Raw genomic sequence first — 25,474 nt, 5'->3', positions numbered from 1 at the left:
TTATATGTTTTCAAAATAATATTGAACAGCTTATATAAGCTAAGGTCGGGAAATCTTCATTTCCACATTAGTCCGACTTTGCTCCCTTGGGGGAAAATAGAAACTTTTAAAAATCCTGACCAGCAAATGCATTACTGGTGTGTGTACTAAGTTTACATCCCAGAAGAAAACCCTGCTCGTTTTTAACCTACCGTAAATCGTAGAATAAACGCCGATACAAGCGACATCGAGGACAGGCATTTGAACAATTTAAAGAAAAGCTGCACACAAAGCAAGTTCTGACGCGAATGGACACCGGGGTGCCGCTGTAAAAAGCGGTCTTAGCGCTAAGGTGACCATAGCTCCAATAGATTACCATATACTTGCGACAGTCGTAGTGCTAAGGTTGTTTTGCACAACGTCACCCAGGTCAATGGACCTTCCGAAAGATATGGCAAACTTTGATGAGAGGCATCAACATGGCGCGAAAACCTCTCCGTGGGACAACATAGGTCAACTTGTGGGAATTAAAGAAACATGAAAGTGTTACAGATTATGTATGTGAAACAAATATAAGTGTCCCAGGTTACCGTGACTAGAGACCATCAAATATATGTTATGGTCTCTGCTGTGACTTGAATGTTTGTTTCACAATATCCTTGTTTCTCATATTTGTTTCACATATTTATTTACATTCAATGAAACAGCAAGACATGAGGCTTGGTAATGGGTAAAGTTACAACCGATTCCTATAATGTATTACTGTCGTATGGCGAACCACGACCCATTATTTCTTCAATGTGCAGAAAGGAGCGGCGGTACGTGGCATGGTGGTTAAAGTGTTTGTCCGTCACGTCGAATGCCCGCGTTCGATTACCCAGCGGGTGCAATGTGTGAAGCTTATTTCTGGTGTCACCTGAGCTGATGTTGAGGGGAATATTTCTAAAAGCGGTGTTGAACCCTTCTCCGCCACTCCTTCGTCAATACTCAGCGAGGCTTTCGTAAAATATATTCGGGATTTTTTTTATGAAAGTACAGGGTGTCAGAAAATATATCTCCCTCTCATTACCCGAAGAAAATGCTGGAATTCATGGCGTCTTTAACTTTCTTATTCGTAACATTTCTTTATAAATCCACATTATGGCCGCAAAACATTTAATTCATGTTAAACCAAAAGATGAAAAAAAAAAGAATGGCAGTGCATATCGTTACAATTCAGTACACTACAGTATACGTCCTATAGTCCAATATTATTATCTCCAACGAGAATTATAAGTTGCAAATTTGGGTTGAAGCAGCATTTTAAACAAAATTGTCTTTCATGCGCCGGAAATGTGTGGCATTCTATTTATCCTTTCCATGCTGGATCCGTCTTTTTGTAAGCTGGAGGTGTGTCGCTCAAGACGAAGATCATTGGTTAGTGTCCTTACCTTCACCTTTGAAACCAACATGGCATCCATTGGCTCGCTAAAGGTAAAAATGGGATCATTGCTTTGTACGAAAGCATATTGAAAAAAAAGAAGAGAAAGTTCAATTATATCGTTTACCACTTAGTGTCTCGTTTAAACATCTTTGTATCGTGTAGCAACATCGTTTATTGTTTGCTAGCTCCTGATAGTGTACATAGATCACCTTACTGAAACCACAGGACCATGTAACTAATAATAGTACTAAAACAACTCACAGACGAGGCCTGTCCTGAAACGGTGAAAGTCAAACAACTAGTGGAGTAGGCTAAGTGTAGTTGACTCCTTTTGATAAACTATGCTTGTCGTAAGAGGCGACGAACGGGATCGGGTGGTCAGGCTCGCTGACTTGGTTGGCGTGGATGGATGCTCATGACATTAATCACTGGATTGTCTTGTCCAGACTCGATTATTTACAGACCGCCGTCATATAGCTGAAACAACAAACCAACCAACCAAACCAACCTTTTGATAAACATAATTTTGATATTCATATCATTTTGGAAAGGACTTATTAAAAAAGTTATTTAATTGAGTTATGCTTGTTATTTTGTTGTGAATTACCTTGGAAATTTGTTCGTACCCATGAAAAGCCATGGAAATATGTCCGGCAGATACGTCTAGTGTATGTTGATGAACTCTGATGAAGGAACCTCCTTATGACAGAGTAAAGCTTGACAACTACGTTCTATCACTGAATATGGTAGGCCATGTTGATTCAACATCTTTAATAGTAAAATGAACAACTTTACATCTGGTAGTGACAAAAGCAGAGCATTGCTGTCATGTTAGATGCCCCAGTTCGCATTCCAGGTCAGAATTCTGAGAAAGCCAATTAATGAATGGGTGGTCTGGCTCAGAGATTTGGTTGATTATGTGATATCATGCCGGAAAGCGTGGCTAGATACATGGATAGGTACTCACAATCAATTATTGATAATGTGTATGCAGAGTCATGTAGAGCTGGGTTCAGTGGTGTGACACAGCATTCGATGTTAATGGCCTGTGTTGTGTATACAGGGTCTTGTAGGGCTGGTGACGGGTGGACAACAGGTCTTGGGCGTGCCACAGTGTAGGATGTTAATGGCCTGTGTTGTGTATGCAGGGTCTTGTAGGGCTGGTGACGGGTGGACAACAGGTCTCGGGTGTGCCACAGTGTAGGATGTTAATGGCCTGTATTGTGTATGCAGGGTCTTGTAGGGCTGGTGACGGGTGGAGCATCAGGCATCGGGCGTGCCACAGTGTAGCATGATGTTAATGGCCTGTGTTTTGTATACAGGGTGTTGTAGGGCTGGTGACGGGTGGAGTGTCAGGCCTCGGGCGTGCCACAGTGTAGGATGTTAATGGCCTGTGTTGTGTATACAGGGTCTTGTAGGGCTGGTGACGGGTGGAGCATCAGGCCTCGGGCATGCCACAGTGTAGGATGTTAATGGCCTGTGTTGTGTATGCAGGGTCTTGTAGGGCTGGTGACGGGTGGACAACAGGTCTCGGGCATGCCACATTGTAAGATGTTAATGGCCTGTGTTGTGTATGCAGGGTCTTGTAGGGCTGGTGACGGGTGGAGCATCAGGCATCGGGCGTGCCACAGTGTAGCATGATGTTAATGGCCTGTGTTTTGTATACAGGGTGTTGTAGGGCTGGTGACGGGTGGAGTGTCAGGCCTCGGGCGTGCCACGGTGTAGCATGATGTTAATGGCCTGTGTTGTGTATACAGGGTCTTGTAGGGCTGGTGACGGGTGGACAACAGGTCTCGGGCGTGCCACAGTGTAGCATGATGTTAATGGCCTGAGTTGTGTATACAGGGTCTTGTAGGGCTGGTGACGGGTGGAGCATCAGGCCTCAGGCATGCCACAGTGTAGCATGATGTTAATGGCCTGTGTTGTGTATACAGGGTCTTGTAGGGCTGGTGACGGGTGGAGTTTCAGGCCTCGGGCGTGCCACAGTGTAGCATGATGTTAATGGCCTGTGTTGTGTATACAGGGTCTTGTAGGGCTGGTGACGGGTGGAGTGTCAGGCCTCGGGCGTGCCACGGTGTAGCATGATGTTAATGGCCTGTGTTGTGTATACAGGGTCTTGTAGGGCTGGTGACGGGTGGAGCATCAGGCCTCGGGCGTGCCACGGTGGAGAGGTTCGTGAGGCAGGGTGCCAGGGTAGTGCTGTGCGACCTGCCTTCGTCCAATGGAGAGGAAGTAGCCAAGAACCTCGGAGGCAACTGTGTGTTTGCTCCAACAAATGTATGTTGTCATGATTTTCTCATGTCATTTTGTAACTCATAACGACAGTGGTTTTCTATATATTTATATATCGATTTAGTCAGTTATTACTCTGTAGCCTTTAAAGATCAATTTATTAAAGACTTTTGACTTTACAAATTATATGAGAAAGATTTATGAATTGTTGTTTGTAACAGTTGTATCACGTTAATGAGTTGAAAACCATAATTGGTTATTAGCTGATCAGTCATGGGCCTCGTAGTGATGGTCCTGATTTGTTTAAAGATAATCTACAACACAACTAGCGATTGTGGTGACATGAAGTAATACATCAAAATTATTCTGTCAAAATGTGTTTTTATTTGTGTGGAAGATAGCATGTCCTTCATATTCTTAGCTGATCCTTCAATGGATATCTTATGCAGAGCTCCAGATAAGCTTTTGTTGTTGTTGGTATTTTACCAATGCATTTTAAAATCATTGGGTATCAGTAGTTCTATCTGGGTATTCAAATTTCTGTTACCCACTAGTGTTAACACATGTGGGTATTTAAGTTAAATATTTAAAAACGCTATTCCTCTAGTCCCTGCAAACTGGTGTCGTGTTGGTTCGAGAGCTTTATAGGACTCAAAACTACCACAAAACTTCCACAAGAAAGTGCGATGGCAAATGATCATGATGTAACTGTCATCGTGGAGTTTGGCAAGGTTGACGGAATGTCCGTTTATAATTTCAAAATAAGTTGCTGATTTGCTAATCGAGTTACTTCACAATATTTTGATGATACGCACAAGTTTTATTTTTGTAGCGAATCTGTAATGTCCGTGCATATTTGATACGCTTGGATTTTATTTTACTGCATATTTCTGCATTTTTTATGCGTATTTTACGCAGATACGCAGCTTATCTGGAGCTCTGCTTATGTCACCTTCTTTGGTTAGTTCAACTATTGATGCACTTTGTATTTAGTAGGGCTGGCTATCGATACAGATCATAGAGATCGATAATCGCTAACTAAGTATAGATCAATTATCAATAAATATTGGAGAAGTAACTTTAAGCAAATATTTTTTTAAAAGTCCGAAAGAAATCAACACACTTCATGCCACTGGTGAGTGCATGGATTGATTACTCTGTGGATATTAAAGTTACAACAAAAACAGTTGCTTTCCGTTTTTGGGGCAGTCAGGTAGCCTAGTGGTTAAAGCGTTTGCTCGTCACGCCGAAGACCCGGGTTCGATTCCCGACATGGGTACAATGTGTGAAGCCCATTTCTGGTGTCCCCCGCCGTGATATTGCTGGAATATTGCTAAAAGCGGCTTAAAACCAAACTCACTCACTCACTTTCCGTTTTTGGCAATTGACATGATTGATAATAACAAGTCTGTTTGGTAAATTAAAACTTTATTTCATCACAATTGTTCCGGTAAGCAATGGTAAGATATTATCGATGACACAATTTTTACATCGATAATCATTAATATTTCTTCCCATCGACGATAATGACAATTATCAACTTTTTTAGCCAGCTCTACTTTTTAGCGTGTAGTTTATGTTTTCCAGGTAACATCAGAAGCTGATGTGAAGAATGCTCTCAGTGTTGCCCAGAGCAAGTTTGGGGGGTTGAATGTTGCAGTCAACTGTGCTGGCATCGGCGTGGCCTTCCAGACATACAACTTCAAGTCACAGACACCGCATGATCTGGACGACTTCAAGAGAGTGCTGGAGGTAGCTCAGAGTTCCTCCTGTGTCTAAATAAGATTCCCAGTGCCTCAAGCCCGTTATGTATAGAGACTAGGGCTGGGACGACTCCAAATATACTACCTGGATACCTGTCTCCTTATTACCTGACCCTAGGGTAGCCTACTGGTTATAGCATTTGCTGGTCACACCGAAGACCCGGGTTCGATTCCCGACATGGGTACAATGTGTGAATATACACAGTAATATACCTGGAATTTACCCCTTTGATGCTCATGTTGTCACTCACTGGTTTGTCCAGCTCGGAGCACAACAAGGGGAGTCAAGTAGATGTTGTGGGTTTGTTTCAGACTGCAGAGTAAAATAAAATTCACTGATTCATACTCACCCTGTCCAACATTGCTTAACTTGATCTGATTTATTAGCTCTGTGCTGCCACCAAAATGTATATCATACAAGCATTCTGTAAGTCAGAAGACATCTAACTTCAAGGGTTGTCATCCATATAGACAGCCTGCACTCATTCTGACTCCTTGCCCCAGGTGAACGCTACAGGAACCTTCAACGTGATCCGTCTAGCCGTGGGGCTGATTGACAAGAATGAGCCGAACACCGACAACCAGCGCGGCGTCATCATCAACACCGCCAGCGTTGCAGCCTTCGACGGCCAGAGGGGGCAGGTGGCATACGCAGCAAGTAAAGGGGCCATCGTTGGCATGACCCTCCCTATTGCCCGAGATCTGGCCAGAAGGGGGATCCGTATCTGTACCATAGCGCCAGGTAGGTATTGGCAGTGTCTGGCTTCTCCTTTCACAGACACGTTTATATAGAGAAGTAGAACTGACGTACTGGGATGGTATGGATGAAAGTCCGCCTTAGGTATTTCTGTTGGTGCGTAACTCTTTACTGTCAATATAATCTCTATAAATGTATATGAATATTTTTCCAGGTTTATTCTACTATTTATGAATTTTTGCCGAACAGATACTCATCAAAGACTCACAAATGTACTTAAATATTTTTCCAGGTTTATTCTACAATTTATGAATTTTTGCCATACAGAAACTCATCAAAGACTCACAAATGTATATGAATATTTTTCCAAGTTTATTTTACTATTTATGAATTTTTGCCATACAGAAACTCATCAAAGACTCACAAATGTATATGAATATTTTTCCAAGTTTATTTTACTATTTATGAATTTTTGCCAAACAGAAACTCATCAAAGACTCACAAATGTATATGAATATTTTTCCAGTTTTATTCTACTATTTATGAATTTTTGCCAAACAGAAACTCATCAAAGACTCACAAATGTATATGAATATTTTTCCAAGTTTATTTTACTATTTATGATTTTTTGCCAAACAGAAACTCATCAAAGACTCACAAATGTATATGAATATTTTTCCAGGTTTATTCGACACCCCTCTGCTGGCTGGTCTGCCAGAGAAAGTGAGGAGCCACCTTGCCAGCACCATACCATTCCCAAGTCGGCTCGGGGACCCAGATGAATACGCCCACCTGGCCCAGTCCATTGTGGAGAACCCTCTGTTGAACGGAGAAGTTATACGTGTTGATGGAGCTCTCAGAATGATGCCATGAATATCTAGACTCGTTCAGACTTGAACAAATTATCATGATGATTGTATGTGTGTGTATGTGTCCAGGAATCATGGCGTGGGACCATGTAGTGCCATAGAATCAGGTGTGCTCGATTTATTGATTAAAACTATGATGTACAGATTATATTTTTTATGTTTTGTTTTTACCTTGTTGATACCTTACTAAGTTATACAATAATCTCTTAAAATTGTTTGTCTCAACATTTGACAAGAACAACATCAGGCACTGTGCTGAGTTGTGTCCCTTAACAGTGCTAGGATCCACTACTTGTGGTGATGCTGCCATCATTTAGATGGAATATTGCTGAGTGCGGCATCAAACAACAAACAAATGATACAGACTTCTGGTGATGAAGGTCAGATATATTTAACTCCTTGGTGAAACCCATGATCATGGCCATGGAGCTGATAATCCTAGAAAAGATTATCAAGGCGAATCGGGGGGTTCAAACAAGATCATAGAATCCTGGAAGGCCTAAGGGATGCAACTCTGCCAAGCGAAGTGTAGTGCTCATTGTGACTGGAACACCTGGGTTCCGCCATAACATGGTTGTGGTTCTTCAACAATATTCTAAAACACTAAGATTTGATGATGGCTCTAAATGTTGGATCATGTTTTATAGCACACCAGACCGCCTCCGTGGTCTTGTGGTAGAGCGTCCGCCCGGAGAGCGGAAGGTCTAGGGTTCGATCCCGGGCCGCGTCATACAAAAAGACGTTAAAAGATTGTACTTGTTGTTACCCTGTCTGGCGCTCGGCATTAAGGGGCTAAAACAAGGACTGGTCGGCTCGGAGTCAGTATACTGTGTCTGAGTGGGGTATTCATGTTAAACTGCGGCATGGTATCTCAGTGAGCTAGCACTATAAATCGGCATCAGTCCGGCCTAGTACAAGCAGCCACACACACACATACACGTGCATGCACGTCGCTATATAAGTGCAATAATCTTGGACGCGACGTTAAACCCCATTTCACCTCACCTATAGCACACCAGTATTACAAGAAAATAATATACACATAGACAGGGACCACCTCTATGGTCTAGTGGATACAGTATCTGCCCTGAGGGTCCAAGGCAGGTGGTTCAATTCTCTGGCTTTGTCATACCAAAAGACATTAAAGTACGGTACTTGTTACCCTGCCTGGCGCTCGACATTGAGGGGGTGAACAAGGACTGGTGAGCTTGGAGTCAGTATACCGTGTGCCACACCCATGTTAACACCAGTACCATGAATTCCAGACCGCCCGGAGAGCGGATGGTCAGGAGTTCGATCCCGGCCGCGTCATACCAAAAGATGTTAAAAGATGGTACTCGTTGTTACCCTGTCTGGCGCTTGGCATTAAGGGGCTAAAACAAGGACTGGTCGGCTCGGAGTCAGTATACTGTGTCTGAGTGGGCTATTCATGTTTAACTGCGGCATGGTATCTCAGTGAGCAAACACTATAAATAGGCATCAGCCCAGACTAGTACAAGCAGCCACACACACACGCGTGCATTCACGTCGCTATATAGGCCTAAGTGCAATAATCTTGGACGCGACGTTAAACCCCATTTCACCTCACCTCACCATGAATTCCAATACTAGCAGCAACACACATATGTATGCATGTTGCTATGAAAGTGCAATAAATATGAACAGGAACAAATATAGTCTCCCGTACCAAAATCTCATTCAAAGCCAATCGGCAATTCTGTAATTGAAAACCAACAAAAGATGAGTGAAATGTGTCTCATTTAATTACTTTTCATGGAATATATACAGTGAAAACTTAGTCATGAACTCATTCAATCAGTCTTACATTGTTATAATAATGTGTAAAGTCTATCTTTGAGTCTGAACATGTAAATAGACATAAACATATCAGTTTTGTTTAAATGGAAGACTAATTTTCAATAATGTTTATGTGACCAACCATGTTGGTGCTGACCCTGATTGTTCAAATACTTGTGGGGAAGACTAATAAATCCAGCATGGCATTTTCAAGATGGCCGTCATGGTCTGTGGGTGGATGTTGGTGGGAAGGGGGACATCTTCCTGAGGCAAGAGAGTTAACTGACTTAAAAAGTCCAGTTTCCACCCTTGCTGAACTAGGATGGCATTACTGGGCTCGATCGTAGCGCCACCAGTGGCTATTACCAGTTATGTCCCTTCTGAGCCCAGCAACCCATAGTTGCCATAAAAGGTGACTAACGGGATCGGGTGGTCAGGCTCGCTGACTTGGTTGATGCATGTCATCGATCCCATTTGCGTGGATCAATGCTCATGACATTTATCACTGGATTGTCTGGTCCAGACTCGATTATTTACAGACCGCTGTCATATAGCTGGAATATTCTGAGTGCGGCGTTAAACAACAAACCAACCAACCAACCAACCCTTCTGAGCCTCTCCTATGGACCAATCAAATTCCACCTATCGTATCACTTGTGTTAGCTTCACACAAAATGGTGGCGCCCAGTCAGGACAATCTGATCGATAATCAAGATCTATATTGTGATAAAACATCGCAAAATGCATCAAATCACGTGAGCACCTTGATTGAAAACATGAAAAGATTTGGAAAATAACTGCTGACAACAAGTTGGCGGTGCACATGCTTTGCAAATCCTGCAATTGACCGAAATCTGCACGACAGTTTAAGAACCGGATTTCGATTTCGGTGCGCGATTTTGATTGGTCTATGCATAGGCTCGTTAGTCCAGCCAAAATGTCCACAATACCAGCCTAGTTGGGCAAGGGTGGAAACTGGACTTTTATAGTCAGTTAACTCTCTTGTCTCGGGAAGATGGAATGGGGATGGAGCTATGGAAACAATTGCTTGGTTAACCAATCAAATGGCACAGAATCACTTGCAGTTCAATTATTTTATGTTTTGAACTCAAATCCGTAGGTACTTGAACAAAGCATAAGAAGTTGGTCAAATACTTTGACGCGAACAGGGTGTACGTGACGTTACCAGCTGAATGGTCTTGTATACTGTGGGGTATACACAAACGTTCAGCTCCAGCAACCCATACACCACTCTGGGGACACAAGGAACAAATGTATCACTAAGTTCACAAGTGACAAAGGCTTAATTTCAGTGAAAAATATTTCTGTGACTGGACTTTTACTATAGTAACTCAGGTACGACCATGATCTGTTATGATGTAACAAGTGTAACGGCACATCAAACAAATGACATCCGTACAAGAAGACTTACTGACAAGTATGGGTTTTATAAGATGGCCGCTGGCCAATCAGAGAGCTAGATGTAATGACAAATTGTTACTTTCAGTTCCCCCATGCTGTGGTATCTCAGATGTTGATGTCTGACAATGATGACAACGGGCGGCAGACGAGCAGTCCATAATATTTTAGCACAAGTGCAGGTGAGCTAAAGGTTCATTGACATTTTAGCTCACCTAGTCTGATGCTAGACAATGTCGTGGCATGCTGTCGGTCGTTCGTTTGCCATCTAATCATTAACTTCTGAGAAACCACTGCAGCGAAGAAACCAAAATTATTTTTTTATTATCAGCCATATTGAAATTCCTTTGTGGACTATCCCTTAAGGATTTTGGCAAGTATACGTGTGTAATTAGGTTTAAAGCTTCTCATAAATGTTTCAAAAGCTTTTACCCATAATGAATATATAAATGTGAATGGAGTCTAAATACTATAAACTGTTTGTTTCCCTGGTGACCATCTCTGGTTACAGCTTATATATATATGACATGCTCAGACTCAGTGTCGGATCTATTGTTAACAGTTCATTCCCTGTAAGTGTGATTTTATCAACATTTTACAACCCATCTTGCCCAATCTTGTGCAACCAAATGTGCATATGAAGACATTATAGACAGCCATGGACTCAATAGCTCACCTAGATGTTCAAAGAAGAAACCACAACGTACAATATTCCCACTGCTGCCTGAGCAACATAACTGACATATACTCACCGACAAAAGAAACGTGAATACCATACACGTCGGTTAATAGATGAAGAATTACTCATATTCAAGAGATATTAGATTGTTTTGATGCACAAACAAATATACAGTTATGTTGTGTGAACCAAGGCTCATGAATGCATCACATGTGATGCATAGATCCATGACTCGAGATGCATCATTTGTCTCAGGCAGGATTAGCGTGTATTGTTTTGAAATCATGGGCAGCATATATATATATATATTCTTTTGGCGGTGAGTATTTGTATGTTTTGAGCAAGCGTGATCGAATGGATAACCCACCCAAGAGTTTGTTTTTTTCTTGTCAAGTATCATGTTTATCTCATCTTGTGACCCGAAGAAGTTGACCATGATTTACCGGCCCTAGGCAGCCACGCCTTGTAGAGTGATCAAACAGGCCCGAGACAGCCACGCCTTGTAGAGTGATCAAAGAGGGCCTAGGCAGCCACACCTTGTAGAGTGATCAAACAGGCCCGAGACAGCCACGCCTTGTAGAGTGATCAAACAGGCCCTAGGCAGCCACGCCTTGTAGAGTGATCAAACAGGCCCTAGGCAGCCACGCCTTGTTGAGTGATCAAACAGGCCCGAGACAGCCACGCCTTGTAGAGTGATCAAACAGAGCCTAGACAGACCACACATTATAGAGTGATCTAACAGGACCTAGGCAGCCACGCCTTGTAGAGTGATCAAACAGGCCCTAGGCAGACCACGCCTTGTAGAGTGATCAAACAGGCCCTAGGCAGCCACGCCTTGTAGAGTGATCAAACATGCCCGAGACAGCCACGCCTTGTAGAGTGATCAAACCGGGCCTAGGCAGCCACGCCTTGTAGAGTGATCAAACAGGGCCTAGACAGACCACACATTATAGAGTGATCTAACAGGACCTAGGCAGCCACGCCTTGTAGAGTGATCAAACCGGCCCTAGGCAGCCACGCCTTGTAGAGTGATCAAACAGGCCCTAGGCAGCCACGCCTTGTAGAGTGATCAAACAGGCCCTAGGCAGCCACGCCTTGTAGAGTGATCAAACAGGGCCTAGGCAGCCATGCCTTGTAGTGTGATCAAACAGGGCCTAGACAGACCACACATTATAGAGTGATCAAACAGGACCTAGGCAGCCACGCCTTGTAGAGTGATCAAACCGGGCCTAGGCAGCCACGCCTTGTAGAGTTGTCAAACAGGGCCTTGTAGAGTGATCAAACAGGCCCTAGGCAGCCACGCCTTGTAGAGTGATCAAACAGGCCCTAGGCAGCCACGCCTTGTAGAGTGATCAAACAGGCCCTAGGCAGCCACGCCTTGTAGAGTGATCAAACAGGGCCTAGGCAGCCATGCCTTGTAGTGTGATCAAACAGGGCCTAGACAGACCACACATTATAGAGTGATCAAACAGGACCTAGGCAGCCACGCCTTGTGGAGTGATCAAACAGGGCCTAGGCAGCCACGCCTTGTAGAGTGATCAAACAGGGCCTAGACAGACCACACCTTGTAGAGTTGTCAAACAGGGCCTAGACAGACCACACCTTGTAGAGTTGTCAAACAGGGCCTAGACAGATCACACCTTGTAGAATGATCAAACAGGGCCTAGACAGACCACACCTTGTAGAGTGATCAAACAGGGCCTAGGCAGATCACACCTTATAGAGTGATCAAACAGGGCCTAGGCAGCCACGCCTTGTAGAGTGATCAAACAGGGCCTAGACAGACCACACCTTGTAGAGTTGTCAAACAGGGCCTAGACAGACCACACCTTGTAGAGTTGTCAAACAGGGCCTAGACAGACCACACCTTGTAGAATGATCAAACAGGGCCTAGACAGACCACACCTTGTAGAGTGATCAAACAGGGCCTAGGCAGACCACACCTTGTAGAGTGATCAAACAGGCCCTAGGCAGACCACACCTTGTAGAGTGATCAAACAGGGCCTAGACACACCACACCTTGTAGAGTGATCAAACAGGGCCTAGACAGACCACACCTTGTAGAGTGATCAAACAGGGCCTAGACAGACCACACCTTGTAGAGTGATCAAACAGGGCCTAGACAGAGGGGGCTAAAATATCAATATATATGAACAACGGCATACACATCCAGCATGCAGAATATCACTGTTTTGTCATTAGTATATCACTTGTATAATATGTATAGTTCTGAGAACCAAACTCAGATAAAATACCTATCCTTAATAGTGGAGACCAACTCATCTATTAATTAACATGTGACGTTTGTATGTTTGTTTGTTGTTGAAAGCTACAATCAGAACTATTCTAGCTATTTCACTGGCTGTAAATGACTGGACCATCATCAACACGATCCAAGAAATTTGGATATGAAGGCACTGAGCCGGACCACCCGATCCATTTAGTCGCTTCTTACGACTACCTTGTGACAAGTTTTCAATAGCTGGAGAAGAATCGTTCACATGCAACTTATTTACAAAGCCCAGTCATCAAAATAACGATGGTTGTCTTGTTGAGGTGTGTCAGAGGTTGACCTTGGTGATGTCACACTGGAGGATCACTGGGGGAAGTCGGACACATAGATCTTGGCATGCGTGATGTGACGCGAGATGACACGTGTTCGTGAAAAGTCGCGGTTCTCCAGCCTCATCGTCACCTCGTATTCGGAAGGACCAAAGAGGGGCTTCAGCAGTTTCAGGAACGCTGAAAACAGTACAGATCCAAATATGCATGAACAGAGAATTTGAGGGCAAGACAACCTTAGGGCTCAACTGTCGTAAGTCTACTGGTAAGTCAAAGGTATGAAGTTAAAATCACCTTAGTGCTAAGATCGCTTTGTACAACAGCACCATGGTCACAAAGATCAAAATTTGAAAATTGCTAAAAAAGGAATGTATGTGTGCCACCAAAAACTAAGGACATACCAAATTTCATTACAATTCGAACAAATATAGTGCCGCGTCAGGATAGTGAGTTTGTGAGTGAGTATGGTTTTATGCAGCTTTTAGCAATATGACAGCAATATCATGGCAGGGGACACATGTCAGGAATCGAACCCGGGTCTTTGGCGTGATGACCGAACGCTTTAACCTCTAGGCTACCCCACCACCCTGGGTAACCATTTAAAGGGGCCGCAAAGACAACCAAAAGTCTCTGCAGCATTGAGATTCAAATATTTTCTGCATAAACACTCAGGACTAAGTTTACAGAGCCAAATATGTTTCTTGATTAGCGTCTCCCACTAAAATGCAATATTCCAGCGACATGACAATGACATGTAAATAATCTGCAGTCTAAATAATCAAGTCTGGACCAGACAATCCAGTGATTGACATCATGAGCATCGATCCATGCAATTGGGAAACGATGACATACATCAACCAAGTCGGCAAGCCTGACCACCCCCGATCCTGTTAGTCGCCTCTTACAACAAACATAGTCTCCTTTTACGGCAAGTATGGGTAGCTGAAGACGTATTCTACCCCAGATCTTCATGGGTCAAGATTACAACAACCAAGATTTGCAATGAAAAGAATGAATCAGCTTGGTTCATATTTAGCATTAAAATTTAAATCTATTATTTGCAGGTCTATGTAGCTAATATTTTATCTATACATAAACAGAATAATTAACTATATTACTAATCAATATATCGTGATACTTTTGAGCAAATATATCACTACTGAAGTCCACTCAATGACACCCCATGCAGGTACAGTAAACTACGGTTATAACAAACTCAAAGGGACCACTAGTTTTAATTTGTTGTAGCCGTGGTTCATTATTTGCATATATACAGCATAACTACAGCAAACGGTCTGGACAAAAAAGTAAGTTCCTTATATCCGTCAGTTTGTTATAAGCGTGTTCGTTATAACCGTAGTTTACTGTACATAAGACACTGACAGCTACCTTGGTCTCCTTCCACCACTGTCTGGAATAGCCCTTCATCATTGCCGGCGATGATGCGCAGATCCAGGTTGGGGTAGATGGAGTAGCCGATGGTGCGGATGTTGAGGAGAGTGAGCGGTTTGTGGACAAATTCCACCTGGGGAAGCGCCAGGAACTGCCATGACACTGTCTTCGTCTTGTTGTAATGACAGTTGACGTCGGTCGGGACACATGACCGACCACAGACGACGCCTCCATCATCAGCAATCAGCTCGCTGCGGCTGAAGACAAAACTGTCCCGTCACAAGACATTTGAAGCTGGACTTGTACTGCTGTTTTCAAGCGCTTTGTTAACATGTCTTGACTTACAGATTTTTACATACACTTAGTTGTCCCAAGGGTACTTGATATTTGTAAGATACAAGCACAAATAGTAAGACTTTGACATCTACAAGCAATTACTGTTGACAATAACTTTTGGAATAGTGTTCCACTGTACATGCAGAGTAAGAAAGTTGTCAGTGTTGTTACTGTTATGAAATGTTAGTTACATCGGAATGTCTTTACTGACCTTGCTTGTACACAGGTGGTCACTGCAAACATGCGTATGGTAACAAAGCTTTGTCAAACAGAGAAGTTAAAGTATTACTCAAATTTACATGCAAAACCATTCAACTAAGTATTCACCAATGTATTCAACAGTGCATTGACCAATATATTCACCATTGTATTCACAAGTGTATTCACCAATGTATTCACCAATATAGTCATCAATGTATTCACCAATATCTTATCCAAAGTATTCCTTGATGTCTTCGCAAGTGAATTCACAAATGTATTCACCAATATAACCACCAGTGTATTCCCCAATATAGTCACCAGTGCATTCACCAGTGTATTCACCAATATAACCACCAGTGTATTCCCCAATATAGTCACCAGTGCATTCAACAATGTATTCACCAATAAAGTCACCAGTGCATTCACCAATGTATTCACCAATATAGTCACAAGTGTATTCACCAGGGTATTCACTGGGGTATTCACTAATGTCTTCCTGTACTCACTCACCTAACGCGGCACAAGTCAGCCACCACCATCCACTGACACAGACCATTCCTCCCTTGGCTAATGTATGATCATAACACAAACATAGTTCATAGCAGCACATGATAATCCACTCAATACTGAAATGCATGAGTTGGCAAGGTCATGAGTTGGGTTTTATGCCAATTGACACCTTATTTCAGTTTCCTCTGGCCTGTCACTGTAAAGATTAATAAAAACCCTACTAATGCAGGTCATAGATCATTACCATGAACTGAGATCTGAACCCATGAGCAGCAGATCCTGGAAAGCCAAAGGGGAAAAACTCTTCTCAGCAAACTGTGGCATCCTTAGACAGGTAGCCTGGTGGTGAAAGAGTCCGCTAACCCTAAAGAAGACCTGGGTTCAGTTCCTCACAAAGGTACCATTTGTGAAATCCTTTTTTGTGTCCCTATCAAACATTTGCTGTGACATTTCTACAAGAGGTGTAAAACCACACTCCCTACATTCTCCATACACTTTACGCCATTCTTGGTCTCACTAAAAAAATCAAAGCATCAATATATAAATAGTTTATTGAAGAATATGATACATGATTATCAAATTTTCCCAAATTAGTTCAAAATTGTGCTTTACTGATTCAAAAATATTTTTCACCGGATGAATTGCATTAATGATTCCTATACATGCACAATGAATAATGATATGCAAATGTTAGTCTAGACTGTATATTTCTTTAATTGGTCTGTCGATTCCACCCATACCAAAACAATTAAACATGAAAACTTAGTTTTATATATATGCATACAACTGAGTAAACTGCAAGGTTGGGGATTCAAGCCCACATTGGTAGCCTGGCATCAAATTCAGATACAATTTTTACAAACAAAATAGAAAAATCTGAAATAGTTTTTTGGTTCGGTATATGGTCTCTGATACAGATAATAATTTTCTTCCCAAAAAAATAACTGAACCAAGAAAAAAAAAATTATTCTCGTAAAATGAAAGATTCATTGTGTGGACCATATATCACTTAAAGACTGACAACAACAGTCATGCCTATAGGATACATGACTACAGACATTAAGTCTGGGACAGTACCACGCTGTGCAGTGTGTCAGAAAACAGCTGTCAGCATCCATACATCTACACAAATCCTGACAATTGGTGTCCTGGTCAACGGAATGCTGGTACTGGGAATGTTTGTTGTACAACTGTACTAACCTCTGATACTTTAGCCAACAATCTGCACACATTCTTCAAACATTTCAAACAATATATTTTGAAAATCCCTTTTTGTTATCATAGAGGAAAACAGTTTTTTCCAGGGATTCTTTTGACCTTGCATATATAATCAAATACTGGTAAATAATTTAACAGTAACCAAGGCTTTAGTTATTGAAAATGGTTTCAGTGGACAGTTATATCAGCATAAAAGAAGTTGTCATTACAATACATGAAGACGGGAAAAACACCTAAAAGTTTTTTTAGTAAGACATAATATCTGCCTAGACATTGAAAAAAATACATCTCACAAAACGCTTTGAATTTTTCTCATCTTTAGATCTGTTTAAATATTTTGTATTAATTGTATTATTTTTTTGGAGTCAGAATGCCAAGTTGCAGAGGTTACAAAGATTACAAATATATAGTGAAATTCAACATGAGAATATGATGAATGGATTATTACACCAGTTGCCTTCTCTCCTCAAAATACTTCTTGTTTATTAGCTAAACCAAAACTACTAGCACATAGAGGTTTTAAATGATCTAACTTTCACTCAAACAGTTTCTAAAAAATTAATATTTTTTACTTTAAAAAACAATATGTCATGTTCTAAAATGTCCCCCAATAAACCCATTCTGTACAAACCTGTTTACTCATGATCAAATGACCTGTATAACATGTTGAAGTTTCTGCTAAAAGGCAAACAAATATTCCTGAAAACCTCATTCTGACATCACACTCACTGGAGTAGTAATACTGATCATTTCATATAGTATAATAAACAGCAAGTTAAGCCACATTGTCGTCCGTGATAAACAAATGCAGACGTGATTCAGCGTAACCTTCAAACCCCTTGGTAAGGTCATTGATCCTCATTCGGAGCTGAAGCACGACATCTTGTGGACCTTGTATCCGTTGAATAAGGCTGACCACTGCTTGGTTTGAGCTTTCCTCAAGCGAGAAATATGCATCCGTGGCTTTGGGTACGCCGCTCTGGCGGGGCTCAGCTGACACGATGGCCAGTTCCCAGGCGTAGAACTTCTCCTGGTCATTGGCGCCGGTCATGGAGAAGAGGGCTGCGGGGATGATGACGTTGGTGGGGAAGGTGAGGAAGTTGTAGGACAGAGAGAGGAGCCCCTCCAGACATCGGCGGCAAGTCTTTGACCTCTTCTTGCAGCGGAAACTGGAAGGGAATGTCAGTATGCATGGAGGGTGTTAGACAACATAGGTGGAATGCAAGCTGCTACATTACACTTCAGGCTGGAGAAGCAGATCAGATCCAGAGAGGTGCAGGGGAGAGCACGTCATTCTTCCCCCGACACCTTAAATGTTATGAATACACAATGCCATTTAGAAAGTGGTCAAATGTAACTAATGTTATATTTGGGATAACACTTTCTTAGTAAAGTACAGATTCTAGTACTTTTTTGGGTTGAGTCCCGTCCGGGATTCGAACCCACACCTGCCAGGGTGAGGCACCTAATCGCCAGCACACAAAGTCAGCGATCTAACCCACTCAGCCACCGAGGCTTCCACAAAAATGGAAGTCCGACAACTGGTAGTCTAGATCACGTACTTTGAGTACCCCCCTGACAAGTGTAAATTGGCACGGCTCCCATGGCCGAAAGCTATGAATACACAATGCCATTTAGAAAGTGGTCATATGTAACTAATGTTATATTTGGGATAACACTTTCTTAGTAAAGTACAGATTCTAGTACTTTTTGGGTTGAGTCCCGGACGGGACTCAACCCAAAAAGTACTAGAATCTGTACTTTACTAAGAAAGTGTTATCCCAAATATAACATTAGTTACCTTATATGTTTACTGCACCCTCGGCCAAGTCACTGTGTGACTTAGGTATTAAGTACACACCCCATTCCCACCTCCAGCCCCTTTTCAAAATCCTGGGTCCTCCTCTGTCTGGGATTATCCTGGCTTTTGGCGTGAATCTGCATTCAGTGACACAGACTATGTTTTTCGATGTTGCAGCGAGAGACTTTTAAGTTTCAAAGATTTATTCAGAGTTTCAAGGCCAGGGGCCCTCTAATAACATTATATTATAGATCTATACAGAAAACATTTCAAGTACAAAAATTATTTATCATGTTTGGGACACAGCACTGTAGCTCACCTGGATATGTTGTCAACGGTTAAAAATGTCGACAAGTTTAAGGAAACCACTTGAAAAAGTTGCTTTCAGCATTGCTATACAACTACTTCTGTATTAATACTGCGGACAAAAGTATTTTCAACAAATATGAAACAAGTAACTAACTATCCAGTGTTTCTGCAAATGTGTAGGAATGAATGTTTACAATAAAATATTTAAGAACATTGTTGCAATAGACAACAGTTAAATTTACTTACACAAAGTTTGAACTCTGAACCTCACAAACATATATACAGAGTAATGTTTTTGATGCCATACAAGTTTTCCAATTGTTTCACAAAAAAAGAACAATTCTAATGTTTTGAACAAAATAAGTCACCATCAGGAGAACAATACATGCCAAGGTTTCCTGAGTCTGGCAAATTCAGAGATGTTTATGAACTGCATTTTGAGCATTACAGCACATTGTGAGCAGAAATGGCTGAAGCTCCTGGTCCGTCCATATTGAAAATCATATCCAAACCTCCTGAACAAATTCTGATGTCATCATCAATGGTGGGAACAAGCATCTAAGTTTCAGCTTCATCGATTCATGGGTTCATGAGAAGACGATGTTTACAGCTCAAGGAAATGCCTTTTGAAAGAATAGAAGAGCATGGTCCAAACAGCAATGGTCAAACAAAGGTAAAAAAATTAAACATCCCCCAAATCACAACCTGTTTGTTGAGCCCCACTACAAACTACATATATACCAAACGTCATTATATTTTGACACAAAATGGCTGAGTAATGGTCACAAGAAGTTTCAGCTTTTAGTATGGTCGAAGTGCAAAGGTCAGATTAAGGTCAAAATTCAAAATATCTCAAGGAACAGAATATATATGTTGAACCCCACTACTAACTACCAGAGATCATAAATAGATATTATATAGTCTCAGCAACTACACATGTACAATATTTCATTGCATTCTGAACAGTGAGTGAGTGAGTGAGTTGGGTTAGCTTTTAACAGTATTCCAGTTATATTACGGTGTGTCAGCTTGATGTGGGAGGAAAGCCCGAAGTGATGTAGGTCTCAGACCACTTCGGTGAAACCCACAAGCACAGGTGTTGTGCTGACAAACCTAGAAACATAATTGGGGAAACCGGGATTCGAACCCACAATCATAGGTTTCTGGCGTGCTAAAAGGATGCAACTTTGAACAGCGAATCGCGGCGCGTTAGACGACTGGGCCACCCGTGCCCCCCATTCTGAACAGAAATGACAGAGTAATGGCCATAAATAGCATTTTCAATATGGCCTCATGTGGTGGCCATATTGAAAATCAAATTCCAATCTCAGGTGTCATTATTGCTGAGAACAAGCATGTGAACTTTCAGCTTCATTGGTCCAGTGGTTTATGAGGACAAGATGTTTACGACGGATGACTCGTTTTTGTTTTTTTTCAATATGGCCAAAGGCATCCATATTTGATTTCAACAAACTTGGTACTCCACAAGGTGATCATCACACTCACCAAGTTCTTAATCATGAATGGATCTTGACAGCCATATTGTAAATATTTTTGATGCCTTGAACAAACTTGAAACCACTTATAATAACAAACATCCACACACAATCCATCAAGACTTTTTGGAGAAGAAGTCTAAAATGTTCATGGTTGACACCGACAGACAACTTGCAACGACATACGCTCACCTGGTCTTCCTGGCCAAGTGAACTGGAAAACAATAACTACGAGAGGCTTTGCCTCCTACCTACTAAATCATGCTTTGCTGCTGGCGCAGTCATGTATAAAACTTCAGTGGACATTAAAGTTATTTTCAGGGCGCTTCAGTCAACTAGTCAATTTTGTATAACTTCTCAAACAATTCCTGAAGTTTGTGTACATTACGTTTGTTTGTTTGTTTGTTTGTTTGTTGTTTAACGCTGCACTCAGCAATATTCCAGCTATATGATGGCTGTCTGTAAATAATCGAGTCTGGACCAGACAATCCAGTGAATGGCATCATGAGCATTGATCCACGCAAAATTGGAATACGATGACATGCATCAACCAAGTCAGCGAGACTGACCACCCGATCCCCTTAGTTGCCTCTTACGACAAGCATAGTCGCCTTTTACAGCATGGGTTGCTGAAGATATATTCTACCCCGGGTCTTCACAGGTTTTGTATACATTACGAAAAAAAAAAAGTAAAAAGAAAAGAAAAACTGTTATATTATGAGACAGTATGCCTCTCATTAATCCTTGTGACACCAGTAACTGCCAGGTTTAAATGGATACAAAATCCCCAGCAGTGTGGTTTGAATGGCCTGTATCAACCTTGCTTGGAGTACTGCCAAGTCTTGCCAATCTTCTCATTGTTGGAAATTAAAAAGTGATTTTCAGCGAAGAAAGACACCTGCTACCTCACAAACATCTCCAGTTAAAGTACTCCTTATTTTCACTGTGATGCTTCGTATCCAAACATCTCCTCTATTAAAGCTGTCAGTTAGTTACAACAAACAACACAACTCAAACATTTAAAAGATTAATGATTAATCAACAACAAAAAGTACACCATCTATCAAACAAGCACATACCAGCATATTCAAGTTATAGTGGCCAATTTGTTCATCGATTTAACAGCATGTACATAATTATCATCTGTGTAAGTTCCATCCCCAGTACTTCACAGGTTTGTAAAACATTCCTTCATCACCTATGAATACATGCAGCAGCTGTGTGACGCTGCTATATTTTTAGTAAGATAATGAAATGAGGCAATTTATAACAAGTGACAGAGGAATAGTGTGCACCTGACTGTGAAGTAATGACGATGTTAGTTTGTTTGATGCAGTATTTGTGGTAAGTTTGAAATAAATCTTGTTTCTGACTCGATGTTTGTTTGTTTGTTGTCTAATGCCTCACTCAGCAATATTCCAGCTATATGATGGTTGTCTGTAAATAATCAAGTCTGGACCAGACAATCCAGTGATTAACATCATGACCATCGATCCCACCCATTGGGAAACGATGCATCAAACAAGTCAGCGAGTCTGACCACCCGATCCTGTTAGTCGCCTATCCTTTATCCTGATCTTCACAGGTCATGTGACATGATGACTCTGTATACAAAAGGAATCCTGATTGGTTCATCTAAGATTTATATTGATCAGCCAATCAAATCAATAACTTCTGACGATGGGAAAACAGTTGATATCTGATCCTCCTGCAGTTTACAGATTGTGTCCTTGTATCATGATATCCATCATATTTTAAATGATATCCAGATCGTGAGTCGTGACTTTATGTATCATCCATATATAATGCGAATGGTTATCAACATAGATGTGAATGGAGTGAAACCTGAATTATAGGTTTGACTGTCTGTGTGTCACATACCTGTTTTGTCGTCCGCCTGATGGAATCTTGACAAACCCGTCTGGACATCGCACCAGTGGACACTTGAAGCCCCCGCGGACGTTGACGCAAAACTCATCTCTATTGCGACATGTAGCAGCACCAGTCTTACATTCGTCGATGTCTGGTACACACACAAAATAACATGTACAACACTTCCGGGATGGTCTTTGCAGAAAGAAAAGAAATTAAATACGCCAGTATGAAAATTTCAATCCAATTTGCTAACATTACATAGTCAATACATCACAGGTTTTGTACACACTCAGTCCTCCATTATGTCAGTCTTGTCAACAATCTAAGTAGCCTCAAATTAAATCCACCTTTTATGGTTAATTATGGCATTTAAATGTTCTCCCAAGAGACAGGACTCAACTCTGTCTTCTGTCGCTGTACAAAATAGTATGTTGAAAACAGCAGTTGTCTGGGCGAGTCTTACCTTCACATGACCTCCCATCACCTTTGACCCTCCATCCCTCGGGACACTCACATCGGTACGACCCCTGGAGATTGATACAGCGACCTCCACACACGCCACCGCGGATACCTCCACGACCGCCACGACCCCCAAACTGAGTACACTCATTGATGTCTACAGAAGAAAAACAATCTCTCAGACTGCAAGGTAAATGTCACATTTAGATCAAGACTGAATGAGAGAGTGAATTGTGTTTTCACCTTAGTCAGCAATAATGGTACCATACATGACCGCAGATAAGCCGACCCCGTAGATAAGCCGAGGTATTAACTTGACCATTGAAATATGAAAGAACATGATATGACCTGTAGATAAGCCGAACCAGGAAGTGAAAGACAATGACACACCGTGACTGCAAGACTGTACCGATACTTGCAGATATTGAATAATATAAGATGAAAAACGTTGTAATTATATTGAAAAAGTCATTATAATTTCTAAGAAAGATTTAACAAACCAGTCATCCACTCCCCTAATGTGGGAAGCCATTTTTGTTGTCTTGTTTTAATCTCATCATGATTGTTATGTAGCCATCAACAACAAGACACCATTTTGTGAATCAGTGTATATAGAATTATGAATCAGTGAGAAAATGTATTGGCAAATGAAAACACAAGTCAAAAGTTTAGATACAAATCATTGTATTTTTTGGTTATTTGTTTTGTGCACAAATAAAAACTATATAAAAACATATATACATCATCATTTGTACATAAATACATATGTGTAGAATTTTACGCACACACATCATCACTGGTGAATCCATCGAATTCAGTGTCACTGTTTTTGCAGGCCAGAATTGCCCACGCAAGCTTCATTAGTCGCATCATCATAGTAGTCATCAAGATCGTCACAAGCCATGACATCTTCCACATCTGTAGGAATGAGGGCGGGGGTGGCGAACTCCTCAAACAAAACTTCTTCTCCGGAACCGTCCATTGCGTTGGAAATTCCACACTTTGGAAACGACTTTTGTACCATGTCTGTGGGAATCTCATTCAATGACTCTACCACCCGCTTTGTGACTTCCGTGAGTGGAGCTCTTCTGATTGCGTTGGACTCCGTGAAGGTGTGATCTCATTTTAACATCCACTCGCACCACTTCTCCCGGACATGGGTCTTGAATGGCTTGCTTAGACAAACGTCAAGTGGCTGGAGTAGGGATGTACAGCCGCCTGGGGGGACTGCCTGGTGTGTCCTGCTTTCTGTCAATTTCATCTTTACAGTCTGGCACAGGTGAGCCCTAAACATGTCCCTGACAAGTAATGACTTGCATCCCCTGATGTCACCTGGCCTTGACATCCACACATCTGTCACCCGTCGGTTAACTAAGTCTTCGTCCATCCATCCCTTGGGGTGTACAGCTACAACAACTCCAGATGGAAACTTGTCTTTGGGCATTGTCTTCCTTTTAACCACAACCACAGGCTTTAGTTTAGTCCCATCAGCCAAACAGGTTAAAACAACTGTGATATGTTGTTTTTCGCTTCCCGTCATCTTCACCGATATGGTCTTGGCACCCTTGTTATCAACTGTTCTTGAACCTGGCATATCAAAGTTCAATGGTGTTTCATCCATATTGCCAATTTGAGAAAGTTCATACGTCACGGCCTTACATTCCTTGATAACAAAAGCATGAAATAAGTCACCTTGGTGTTCACCATCTTCCCGAGGCAAGAGAGTTAACTGACTTTAAAAGTCCAGATGCCACCCTTGCCGAACTAGGCTGGAATTCCTGGGCTCCATCGTAGTGCCACCAGTGACTATTACGAGTGATGTCCTTTCTATGCCTCTCCTATTGACGAATCAGATTCAACCTCTCGTATCACTAGCATTTGCTTCAAACAAAACGGTGGCGCCCAGTCAAGACAATCTGATCGATAATCAAGATCTATATTGTGATCAAACGAGTCTTACATCGCAAAGTGCATCAAATCATGTGAGCACCTTGATTAAAAACATGAAAAGATATAGAATATATTTGTTGACAACGAGTAAGCGGTGCACATGTTTTGCAAATCCTGCAGTTGACCAAACTATGCATGACACTTTACGAACCGGATTTCGATTTCGGTGCGCGATTTTGATTGGACTATGCATAGACCCATGCATTAGTCCAGCCAAAATGTAACTCCATAATTCCAGCCTAGTTCGGCAAGGGTGGAAACTGGACTTTTATAGTCAGTTAACTCACTTGCCTCGAGAAGATGAGTGTTCACCTGGTCAGGCAGTTTCTGTAAGATGTGAGTTTTCTGCCTAAGTGTAAGATGTCTCCTGTTCATAAATCTTAAACACCAGTGTGAAGATGCCTTGAACATAGTTGGGAGATCAAATTCCTTTTTCTTCGACGTGTATATCGTCAGTGCCTGTTTTCGAATCATATTTTTGGTTAGCATGTATCCCATCAGCTATAG

The 25,474-nt window shown here is 41.8% G+C and overlaps 2 protein-coding genes across 5 annotated transcripts in view; one reads left to right on the top strand and one right to left on the bottom strand.

Moving 5' to 3' along the window:
- The first annotated feature begins 2,088 nt into the window (after positions 1-2,088).
- Positions 2,089-7,082, top strand: LOC139446337 (3-hydroxyacyl-CoA dehydrogenase type-2-like). Its single transcript, XM_071227681.1, has 5 exons — positions 2,089-2,148; positions 3,515-3,679; positions 5,222-5,386; positions 5,902-6,139; positions 6,777-7,082. Exons 1-5 carry the CDS (start codon positions 2,089-2,091, stop codon positions 6,965-6,967), a joined length of 819 nt encoding a protein of 272 aa, XP_071083782.1. The 3' UTR covers positions 6,968-7,082.
- A 1,251-nt stretch (positions 7,083-8,333) lies between these two features.
- LOC139446179 (fibulin-1-like) overlaps positions 8,334-25,474 on the bottom strand; it is a 53,681-nt gene continuing 36,540 nt past the window's right edge. For 2 of the 4 annotated variants that reach the window (XM_071227483.1, XM_071227485.1), the window contains 4 exons: positions 23,022-23,174; positions 22,565-22,706; positions 14,810-15,069; positions 8,336-13,600 (listed from right to left, as the gene is read on the bottom strand). In XM_071227483.1, coding sequence (XP_071083584.1) covers positions 13,455-13,600; positions 14,810-15,069; positions 22,565-22,706; positions 23,022-23,174 — 701 coding nt within the window. In that variant the 3' untranslated portion in view covers positions 8,336-13,454. Of the gene's footprint in view, positions 13,601-14,809; positions 15,070-16,394; positions 18,247-22,564; positions 22,707-23,021; positions 23,175-25,474 lie in introns of those variants that run through there. The other 2 variants (XM_071227486.1, XM_071227484.1) reach the window with 2 other exon arrangements.

This window comes from Haliotis cracherodii, unplaced genomic scaffold, assembly GCF_022045235.1.
Source record: "Haliotis cracherodii isolate W230 unplaced genomic scaffold, xgHalCrac1.p SCAF_6, whole genome shotgun sequence".
Taxonomy (NCBI): Eukaryota; Metazoa; Mollusca; class Gastropoda; order Lepetellida; family Haliotidae; genus Haliotis; species Haliotis cracherodii.
The sequence above is the reverse complement of the archived record's forward strand: the minus strand, read 5'-3'. Positions and strand labels throughout refer to the sequence as shown.